This window comes from Epinephelus moara, chromosome 12 (genome assembly GCF_006386435.1).
Source record: "Epinephelus moara isolate mb chromosome 12, YSFRI_EMoa_1.0, whole genome shotgun sequence".
NCBI lineage: Eukaryota > Metazoa > Chordata > Actinopteri > Perciformes > Serranidae > Epinephelus > Epinephelus moara.
In genome coordinates, this window is record NC_065517.1 from 9646422 (window position 1) to 9658501 (window position 12080).

The 12080-nt window shown below is 39.7% G+C and overlaps 1 protein-coding gene across 1 annotated transcript in view; it reads right to left on the bottom strand.

The window, feature by feature from the left end:
• lbr (lamin B receptor) overlaps positions 1 to 10038 on the bottom strand; it is an 18532-nt gene extending 8494 nt beyond the window's left edge. The window contains exons 1-6 of the mRNA XM_050059003.1: positions 9900 to 10038; positions 6871 to 7045; positions 5115 to 5330; positions 3955 to 4053; positions 1926 to 2112; positions 1232 to 1444 (exon numbers count right to left, since the gene is read on the bottom strand). Of these exons, the coding sequence (XP_049914960.1) occupies positions 1232 to 1444; positions 1926 to 2112; positions 3955 to 4053; positions 5115 to 5330; positions 6871 to 7045; positions 9900 to 9997 (988 nt within the window). The 5' untranslated portion in view covers positions 9998 to 10038. The remainder of the gene's footprint in view (positions 1 to 1231; positions 1445 to 1925; positions 2113 to 3954; positions 4054 to 5114; positions 5331 to 6870; positions 7046 to 9899) is intronic.
• Between the last annotated feature and the right edge of the window lie 2042 nt (positions 10039 to 12080).

Here is a 12080-nt window from a genome sequence, read left to right on the forward strand (position 1 = left end):
GGCAGCCGCCCGTGGGCAAACAAATCAGTCTCCAGCATGCCGCTGTCCAGCAACCTCGAATCTGTAGGGGAGGGGGGGGCGGACACGACTCGCGGCAGTATTTTGAATTTGAGTGCAGTAACCATTTTGGCCACATTCTTACATAGAGCGCCTTTGAAGATGAATCCTGGTGCAGAGGTAGACTAAACCATTTTGCGCCTTTAAGGGGTAGGAGGGACCTCAGAGATCTTCCTTTGTCTTGTTAAACAAATGTCAGTCTTTCAACTGGTTTATTCTTTTTTTTTTTTTTTTTTAAAAAAAGCAAACAAAATCAAATTTTCATCCCAGGATTTTTGAGGGCCCCCCCACCCATAAAGTGCCCCTGGAATAACTCCTACAACCCAGATATTAATTAGCATTTCGCCACTCTTGGTTCCCTTGTCTTAAAGTCAATGTTTTTTTTAGTTTTTGGTTAGATGCCTGAGATAAGGTCTGCGATTAACACAAGCTGAAGGGACTTTCAAGTTTTGTTCTACGACATAAAATACATCAGTATATACCCCACTTGTTTTTAAGCTTTTAAAAATGGCATTTGCTCACAAGTGGATAAATGAGGCTACAGAACATCATCAGGCCAAACACAGGGGGTCATGCAACCATGGTGTAGTCCGTTTATAACCCAAGGTTAGCTTTTTACTTCTAGCAATTGCAATTAGGCTTCAATAATCATAAAAGCGGTGTTCATTTGTGAAGATTATCTTGCTGAACAAAATGTGAAAGTATCATAAAGTTTGTTTGCCACAGAGCTTATTTTGTGCAATAACCAAAATCCAATGGACAAAATCCCATCGGCTTTTTGATGTGGGAACCAGGGCTATGCTAACTTCCTTGTAGGCCGACGGAGAAACGTCATCATGAAAGATAATAAATCTCCTTTCACTACATTAGTAGTTAGGACTACTTGGACTGAAATATTGAACACAAAAAAGTAATGTTTCTAAGGTTTATCATTTAGGTGAGTAACCTCTGCTTAGAGGCAAAGATGGCCCAGGATGGGAAGAACAAGAACCTCTTCTTTACTGTGGAGCATCTCATTAACTGTTACCCCTGACCATTATTCCAATATCTGCCTCCTGCCAAAACTAACTGACTGCGCTGGTCCACATGTCAGCTGCCACCTTACCTACACTGTACTGGTTCAGTGAAGTAATGATGATGACTGAGGAGAAGGGAAACAGACTGCACAATTCTCAGTTCTTCTCTCTCACCTTCCCAACAGGCAGAATGTAGAGCAGGGCCTGGAATAAAATCCAAAGGACGACAAAGCCAAGAGCCTGGGCATCCAAGAAGTCTTCAAGAGGGGGAAGAGGAGGAGGGAAGTTAACCAGGCTGGGGTCCTCCAGGTTGACTTGAAGTATCACAAAGAGAACCCAGGCTGGCAAGAAGAGCAGCCAGAAGTATGCTCCTAAAAAAAACGGAAAGACAGTTTGTAATCAGGTGCAGTTTACCTCAACGAGAACACTGCCTCCATGCAGACACACACTCACACAGAACAATTAAGTGACTGGTTTCACACTAACAACTGTCATGCTCCAATCATACAAGGGAGTCACATAGATGACCATCCTGTGAGGTGGGGACATTCATGTATGGCACATATAGTCAAGCCATCTCTGAAAATCTGTGCATAGTTTATGAGCACAAAACAACACATACTGCAAACTGCTGTGATAAAATGGCAGGTTTATACTACATCCTATCTTCCCTTACACTGCTCAGATCCAGATAGGCTGTAAGCCAACTAGTTTTTCCTAGTGACTACCAACAACCAACTACATTAATATCCAGTATACTGGGTGACACAACATGCACACACCTCTGCAATCCAATGACTTTCCTGTAATAAATTCTACATTTATCAAAAAGATTTACACAGTGAAATCTACCTATCTTCCCACCAAAGTCAAGCGGGGTGGAGAGGGAGCCAGCAGGAGCTGCAGGAGGCTTGGCATCTTTCTCCTCCAGCTGCTCTTCTTTGGTCTCAACTGGTTTGGCATCTCCATCATCCTTCCTGCGGCGCAGATTGTAACGGCCTAGGTTCATCACAGACTCTGCGTCTACCGTAGCTTTGGGCTTTTGAAGAAAGATTTTGGCTTATTAAAACATACAAAACAAATTAACAAATCACATTAAAAAGTAAAAAGACATGGGCTTGGAATTTCAACAAAGTTCTTGCACACCATAAGTCTTAGTGACAGGAGCGGAAGATCAAAACTTCTTGACATGGAAAGAAAACAAATGATCCTGCACACTGTCATCACATTCACTCACTTTATTGGTGAGGTTTCAATTGTCAGACCTTCAACAAGGAAAGTTTCTAGAGACAAAACCATGTACAGTGTAGGCTTTGTGTTTCAATTTTAATGTTATGTTTGTTTTTTTTTAGTGAGGACAAGATTTGGGGTAAAATAAAAAAATCCATGTATGTTAATAATGTATGGTTTGTCCTTACTACATGTTAGATTGATGGACAGAAAAGGCCGCTCTCAGTGCTGCTAGTACACATTGTAGTTGAAAGCACTGCTATACTACGGCAGAGATTTTTCTTTAATCTTACTATACAGACCTTTAATGGAGTTGAATGCAGTTTCAATGCAATGCAGTTCAGGCTATTTTCAGGGTTACTGCACTGCATAGAGCACTAATTCAGAGGGTTCACTGTGTTTATTGTACAACAATATGAAACATAAGAAATAGTTTGTCTAACTGGTCTTCCAAATTATTGTAGAACTGAAACAATGGCAAAGTCTGTAAGGTTCTAAAAAACTCTAGGTTTTACAGACAAAATATTTCTTTATAGACAAATTAAAAACACTAAGGTAAACATGTTAAAGACTTTCCTAGTGAATAAGATTCAATTTTAAAAATCTAAAATATGACCCAAACACCACAAATCTAATCTTGTAGTGAATTTCCCAAAGATTCCACCCTTATTAATTTACAGCTCTGAAACCCTCTGCTTCTCGTTAACTAAGTTTTTTTGTTTACGGTCAATCTGTTCATGAAGTAAGGCTTTACCTTCTCTGTTTAAAAAACATACTTCACAATGCTATGTCTGAGCTCCTTGTTTTCCTTAGAAAGCTTCTCACAGGGTAAAACTATCTAGGATTAAAGATTAGGTCACATAACCATACAGACTAAAAATGACTTTAGAGACTAGCCAGTCTCAGGTTTGCAATCCTACTCAGGGATCTGATTTAGACAAAAACAAAACAACAGGAAAGGGGACAAAACTGGATTGAAATAACATGCAATATTGTCGTTTTTTTCTTTAAAAAAATCATACACGTCTACCACTCCATGCTTGGTCTGCATGACTCCGTGAAGCTGTCAGTACATTTTTAAAGGCAGACAAAGTAAAGAAGTGGCACATGTTGGTACGCCATGTGACAGGCTAAATGAAGCTTGATCTTGTGAGGGGAGCCTCCCTCGGCTGGAAAATACACACATACACACACGGCCCCCCAACGTGCATGCATCATGACATTCCTTTAGCTCTAACTTACCTCAAAGCCCATTCATTATTAGACAGCGAGTAGCGCCTGGAACATCAGTTGTTGTTTTTTTGTAATAGCGTCTATTTGGCAAAACTCATTTTAACTCAGAGACTCAACAGTAAAAAAAAGCTTGTGAGTAAAAAAAGTGGTACTGATGCTCTCTGAAGCAACAGTCCAGAGACAGTGTATGTGTGTACATGATTTTCACACACTTTACATTTCAGTTTCTGCACACTTTTTCTTGAGGGTATTTCATGACCATGGTCTGTATTTATCTGCACTGATGTTCACGTATGTACTGAGAGTAGCTGGGCAATGCAACTGTGCACCAGCAATTTATTTCTGAACCTTTCGTTTAAATAAATATGGAACTTTATTCATACAGGGCAACAATTTTTAATTACAAAACAAAACTCACCTCATTTACTTTGTTAGCAGTGTTATTCTCCTCTTTTTGTTTCTCCTCTTTCTTTTCAAGCTTATTGTTGCTATTGTTCTCAGCTGCCTTTGTCTGTTGCTGCCCATCAAACAATGGAGGGAGATTGATGGAGATGAAGAGAGACAAAAAGGGCAAAAAAAAAAGCAACGTGAGGAATAGGCAGAGGGAACGTGACGGTGTTATGGTCAAAATCCAGAATGACAAAGAGACAGAAACTGACACATCTCCCCACAATGACAAGGTACTGATGATTTAGGACATTTAACGATATACCAGATTTCTTTAAGACAACTGTGTTCCTTTTTTTTTTTTAAATCAACACACAACTTAAATGAGTCAAATGAATGTTATCAATATACCCCAATTTCACAAAACACTAAATTGTCTCGGGGGCAACTTTAATTTAGTTATCAGTACTTGACCAAGACTTGTAACGGTGCCATCTCATCTACAGTGACACTTCCTTTTATCCACTTTATATTCAATTACTAAAATAAGCCACGAGGATGGTCTTTGCTTTTGTCATGTTCAGGTGTACTACTGTACTTAGGCTAGCACTGATTCTGTCTGTGCCATTTTGCACTGACTGCTTATCAAGGGTATTTATGCATTTCATGTACAGCGTACATGATCTTACATAGCTCTAACCCAGACAAACCCAGACTGTAATTTATAATGTGATTACTTAAAATCCCCTGGTAGAGCAAGTTAAAGAATAGGGAAGCCTTACAGAGCATTGTTATGTAGTAAGGCACCCAGATTGATTTCACCACTATTACACAAACTGTATCTACATGTGGTGAGCAAATTTAAAGAACTTCACTGAGAAAACAACCACAACCAAATGAAAATTTACCTCATAAGCCTAAACCCCATGGAACTCTGCACTGTTTATGGGCTACTATTTCTTTAACTGATTACATCATTTTGATTTGGTTTGACCCTTCACCTGCTTACAACACAGTCATGTAGGTATCAGAGGTGAACAGCATCTCTATTTATGTATTTAGTGCTTTATCTGAGCTACCTAATAACACTCTTTCAGACAATATCCTCCGATCCATCTCTTTCTGTACATAAGCTCCTCCAACATCACCAGTGCTGTGACAAGAGACTGAGAAGGCAGCCATGGCACTTACCAGGGGAGTGAGCACGACTTCTAGCGAATCCTTCAGCTTCGTATCCTTGCGGGACGAAGGTGCACTCTCTGTTATAGCTGCAGTAGCAACAGCCGCTGCCGTGCGGGAGGATGAGCGACGAGTGCTCCTTGCTGGGGAGCGCGACCGGCTGCGGCGACGGCCTGGTGATCGGGAGCGAGAGCGGGAGCGAGAACGGGCCTGGAAGCCCGCAGTACTCTGAGGGAAGACAGCAATTACAACAAAAGAGGAGATTAAGAATTGTTAATAATGGTTAACAACTGTACTTTGTTTTTATAGGTGAAACAGAGTGATATTTTTTAAAGTCAACCACATCCTGTGCTTGATATATTACATCTACATAATGCTGAAACTTTACACAGCAGGATCAATAAGTGGTTGTCTGAAAGGTGTGTGCCGTACAGTGGCATTCCTCCAAATTATTATAGTTTAGACATTTAAAAATAATAATACAATAAAATAAATGTAATGAAAACAATTTGTGCTTCAGCGCTGGGCAGTGTTCCAACACATTGGCTTTTTTCCAGCCATATGGCCTTGATGACAGGAAAACAACAATTTGTCATTCTTAAAAAAGAAACCTAATATTTTTCAAGACTAAAATGAGAACTACCTTTAACTGCTTGAGGAGAGAGTTTACGAGGTAGAGCAACATTTATCATGAAGGCCAGTAACAGCAGTATACTTTGGCTTAACTATCGTTAACACTGTAGACGTTAAGTCATAGAGTGAGCTGACCATTTAAGCTTTAATTCCATCCTGGAGTCAGTGGCGGAGAGGAGGATGAAGGACATCCTGGATGACCTCTCTCACCTTATCTACAACAAACTGTGGCAGATGGGCAGCTCATTCAGCCATGGGATCATCCCACCAAGGTGCAAGTCTTGAGGCACTCCTTCATATCCACTGCCATCAGACTGTACCGCAGCAGTTGAGACCACAGACTGTCCCATTCACTCTGGCCAGCCAGCCAAAATCAAAAACACACACACACCCATTTCCCACAATGTCTGGCGCACTCTCCCTTTTCATTGTCTCACTTGGATTTGATTGTCAAATACTCCACACTCATAATTACTATTAGTACTTTTATTATTCATGATATAATACCATGTTCATACTATGTTTTATTATATTTTAAAGCCTGTGTCATATTACTGTACTACACTATAAATTGTTACACTAAATCAATACATTTTACCTTATATTCCATTTTATAACTCACTCTATATTATACTATATATAATTCTGCTACACATAAACTGTTGTAGTTTATGGTATCAGGTTACTTTATATGTACACACCATACACTGCTGCTACTTACCAATGTACTATTTCATTTTGCCCGAGACAGTTTTGGCACTAATATTTGAAGTACAACTGTATGTGTACTGCCTGCATTGTAATTGTGCATCTAATTTCTACTTTCATTCTGTTCTTATTTTTATTGTATATATTCTATTTATTTTTACTTTTCTCTATCTGTACTTAGAAGTTTTGCTGCAAAGCCCCAGTTTCCCCTCTGGAGATCAATAAAGGCTTATCTGATCTTATCTTTAGTCCCTATGGTACAAGCCTGTACTACTTTTATTGCTGACAACCTGGATAAAAAGATTACAATTTCACTGAAAAAAAAAGGTGGTTACACCAAGATACTACACCAACAGATGTTACATGAAACTGTGAAAAAGACAGAGTGAAGCTCAGTTTGTCAGTCTCTTTGTGACTCGGGGGTTACCTTGATATCTTGCTCCTTGAGCTCCAGCTGAGTGCCATCCTTGTAGATGACCGTATAAAGCTGGGATTTGGTATCAAAGCCCAGCACCTTGACTTCATAATATAGGCTGCTGCCAGGCCAGCGGCCCATCACCAATTCCCCTCTCTGATACTTCACAGAAGGCATCCTCACTGACCTGAGAATGAATGAAAGACAAGAGATGGAGTGAGGGCAGAAATCAGTATAATGAGAGAATGAAACAGAAGGAGAGTGAAAGAGGGAGGATAGTAAAAATAGGGGGGTAAAGACGTCAGAGTAGTGAGGAGTTGTGAGAGAAAAGAGCAAGTAGAAAGGGAAGCACTAAAGGAATGGAGATAAAAAGATAATTGTACTAGAGTATGAACATATTTTTAAAGCCTTACATTTAAACAGTGGCTGGGTTTTAGATTTTTTTTCAAGTAAAAAACAGAAGTCAAGAAGCCACATACATTTGGCATCGCATGTTAATGTAATATTTACTTATTTAATTAGAAAACTGTTAATGCAGTCAAACTTATTTTGCCGTTGGTGAGTACAGTAAAAGATAAATTGATACAATGCCATGCATTGTCAGTGCACCCAGCCACGTCTGTTTCCATACAGTCCACTGAAGCACAGCATGAGCTCAAACTTAAACAGTCTGCTTGAATCAAAACTGAAGTGGCATCTCAAAATCTCAATGGGCTCATTGTCACTCAAATTGCTTCGACAGTTACATACTTGACATACTTTCTCTCCATCCACTACATTTACATACAGTGTCACTGCGGCTGGACAATAATACAGTATTATGATGCAATATCATTCCAAAGAGTCATATAATATGAAATACAAACAGGCGGTATAAACTGTTCTGTTGCCGCATTTAATCTTAATTTTTTTTAACCTATTTTTTTCTATCCATGTGTGTATCTATGTCTCTGTATGCATTGTGTTGTGTAAAAAGCTACTGCTAAAAATAGTCACAGAGTAGAATAGTCTTACAAACAACAGATAGAGCAGCAGGCAAACCATTGCACAAAACAGCAATTATGCAATTTATCATGTGATTGTACTTAGCAGATGTTATTCAAAAACACACACAGCCAAGGATTACAGCAAGCACAGAAGACCTCGCTTTGAGCTGTAAGAGCTAAAACATGAACTGAAGCAGGTGAGAAAAATCAAGTCCCCACTACTACAACATCATCAGAGAGGAGAGGCTGTGTATAGCCACTCCCCCAGGCATTTACTCTTCAAAATAATTAATGGAAAATTGTTTAACCCTAGGACAACATTAAAAAGCTCCAGCCACAGTTCAGACTAAAACCCCTTGGGGGAACCCCTGAACTACACAGGAAAAAAAACCTCACCCAAATCTGTGTTTCCGATTTAACTCTGTTTGCTTATGTGTGAAACTGACTTGGCAGATGCGCAGTGCAGCAAAGTGAGGTCATCCTTTCACTGAAAAAACACAGGATAAACTCTATTTTTGTAAACCAACTGCTGGCTGCTCGATGTCTGTGATGAAGATTCTTTAACTGTACACGCTTGAGCATTGTTCAGATCATTTTTTCTTACCATATGGAGGAGTAAAGTGACAATTTACTACAAAAAGTAAAGATTTTTCAAGTGAATTACTTTGGATACATTAAGAGTATGAATACAGACCATTTAAATCATTAATTTAGAATCAACTACCATCTTTGTTTATTCTGTCTTCAAGTTTAAATGGTGTATGTTTATACACCTAATCAAATAATATATACCCGTAGGCTACATCCTTGGCTTACAGTTTACAACACCATCCAAACATTTTGAGGGGCTGGACAACCTACACTAGCTAACACTTTAGAGTGGCAAAATCCGACTGTAGTGTGCACCGCTGGACACAATGAGGTAGGCCAGGCAAGGTCAGCATTATGGAACATTAGGGACCAGGGAGGCTCAGTGTCTAGAAAACCAACACACTACTGCAGAACTGCTGACAGGTCTGTCCCTGCTAGGTTTACCCAAAGCTGTCTGTCTGACAGAGTTGTGCCATTCAAGTCACAGCAGGCAAGGACTTTTAGACCAGCTACTGTACAAACGACAGGAAACTTAACCGTGGTGATTATAGCTGTTAAGGTTGCCAAATCTAGCAGCCAGTTTGAAGGCAACCATAAAATCTAAAATGGTGATAGCAGCTGGTTAGTTTTATGACTAGACACCCATTGAGCTCTGTGGACAAACTGTATTTCATGCTGCAGAAGCCAACACCATCTGAAAAATAATCAAATGTAAAGGCAAACCATGCTGAGACATACTGTGTTAAACACATCTCATTCAAAAAAAGCCCTATATTAACTGAGACAAATGGAAGCATCTGAATGTTTCTGTTACTCTAAATCACTTCTCCATGTCACTTTGCCACCGACAGCACAAGAACACAGAGGAAGCATTGTAATATGTAAGAAATGTTTGATTAGTATCACCTTAACAAGTTCACTAAACTACTGGAAGGAAAGAAAACTCTGACTTAAAGACATTTAAAACAACTTTGGTTTCAGCAAAGCAAATTTAGGTCTTTACCCCCAGCTCTCTCCTGGTGACAATTTTAGCCACATACCCTAATGACAGCCTCCTGTCAGTAGTCTTACTAATTAAAATTCCAAGGGTTAACACAGCTCCCTGCTTCAGTAAGTGGCAGATAGCATATGGAAACTGCTTTGAAGTCTGGATTAGTTGTTCAGATTGTGCTTTTACCCCTTAATTACTATGATACAAATGATATACCCATCAAAGAATCCCTTCATGTTGAACTTGATAAGAAGAGCTGATTGTTGATGACCAAACCACTCTGTCATACAGTCAAACTTATAAAAACATAATAACTCCAACAGTCCACTGAGAAGTTGGCTCACCAGGATTACTACAAACAGGCAGGGAGAGTAAAATATGCAGTCCAGCCCTAATCCACTGGTAACTGATCTAATCTCGTAAAACACAAAAATCCACAACATCTGAATGAAAACCATCTCAATATGACACACCCAAAGTAAGTCCCTGCGCTGCTCTCCGGGCTCGCCTGCCGAGTTCCATATGGGATGTGGAAGTCTGGGCTGAACCGTGACTGATGAGAGTTTCCCATCAGATCTCAGGCTGGGCTGATGAAAGAATACGGGCTCTACCGTAGGTGGAGTTTTAAACAGAAGTCACACACATCCCCCCTTTGTGTAGAGAAACTGCTGTTTTGCTCCACCTGGTATGCAGCCCCCTTTGAAATGAATGAAGTTGTAAACACCCACCAAAAAGGCGATACCCTGTTGTGTTAACACTGCAGTGCTGTATTAGTTAAGTTTAATTTTCTTGTGGAAGGATACATCTGAGTAATTTCCTTTGATGCGAAAAAGAAATAACGCATGTAACACTGCAACACTAACTTTACTCCCTATCCTTTCATTAATGCGCCATCGAATGTCAGATTAATATACTGTCAAGTGGCAAGATTAACGATCGATGTAATTTCACTGTAAATTGTAATGTAAACTATTTATCACAATGACATAAAGCAACAGATGTAAACTATTCTTTGAAAAATCAATTAATTAAGTTAACAGAAAATATTTGCTCTTCCAACCCTTGACATCTGGGTTTAATCTGGCATTGTCTCCTGCGCAATTTCCATAGCGTTATGATTTGTGATTCTACATGCGGAAATTACGATTGATTTGTGGGACTTCTATACATTTATTTCGTTAATTTTCCAGAATTATTTCCCCCGGTGGTCCATACAGTCAACATATTTTACGGCTGGACACACGAATGCGATCTTGGCTTGTCTATTAGTGTATTAGTGAGATATATTCTTTATGCCACAGCTAAATACTGATCTATGGGAGCTGTTTCTTTAACGAAGTGCGCCTAACGCTAGCTTTGTTAGCTTAAAGATAGCCCTAATGCAGCTGCAAGCAGCAGAAAGAAAGGAGGGAAAACGTCATGCATTCAAATACTGCTGGCGAAGAAAACAAACGCATCAGCCAAACTATCAACCCGCGAGCACATGTGAATAAGTTTGGCACAGCTGAATTAAGTGACGTATCCCAGCAAAACACTTAAAACATTTCATGCACAAGCAATCACAAAGCTGACCGAGCTAATGTTAGCGTTACAATCTAATAAAGGTTGTCTTTGGCTGAGCAGGCGCGGTCTAATTTCTGGCAATCGAATGGGTGCGTACCGTTAATCTGAAGGTTAACGTCAGTGTCCGTAACGGCACTGTCAACGTCACAGTGCTGTTGGCCAGAACTATCAAACAATTTTAATAAAACTATGAGCCACTAAGGGGAAAGGCTGCCAGCTTATATACAACCTAACAGTTCCTAAAGTACTTTTATGAGCACAAGTGGAAACAAGTCAAGGCTCCAGGAAATAGTCGGAGCCTACTCACCGAGCGCCGTTATACAGCCAGCTTGAGTTAGCTTCGGCTAAGACCTAATTTCCCAACAAAGAAACCAAAAGCGATTTGCTATTTTGCATTACAAGCATATGGGTTGGAGGGATACACTTACCTTGATAATACGCGAGTCGTCCCAGTGAATGAAACTGATAAAATAGTCCTTGACGAGACGAGGAATTAATAAATTAAGATTTATAATTTAAAAACTGACGGTGCTAGCGTTTGACGTAGCGCTCCTTCTCCCTCCCTCTCTGGGCAAAACCCACCAGTGACTAGGAAGGCGCGAAGGCTGCTGATTGGCTTATTCAGCGTTCATTTCAAACAGCTCTGTCATCTGATTGGTTGGCGGTGGATTTTAAATGACTTGGGATTGGCTGTAAGGGAGTCACGACTACTTTGTTTACTGGTGTCAAATTACCGTCCGACAAAATGGTAGAAGTGGCAAATGGATACCTCATAATAAACCTTGCATCTATAAATGGCAGAAACACCTGTTGCTTCATAATAGGCCTAATTTAATAAAATATTACCAACACTAAAACAGAGGCTATAATGGCTAAAATTAACATAATAATGTAAGATAATAATTACCACTATACTTAACAATGTCGCCTGCTATTACAATACCAAGAGCAAGAATCTTGGTGAAATTGAGTGGACATCAAATTTCCCCTGTTAACATCCATTCTCACATTTGTGAGAATGTGATTTTCAGTGTGTAATAAAAATTGAAGAAATTGTATGTTTTCCATTTTCTGTCGGGGAAGCTGTTATC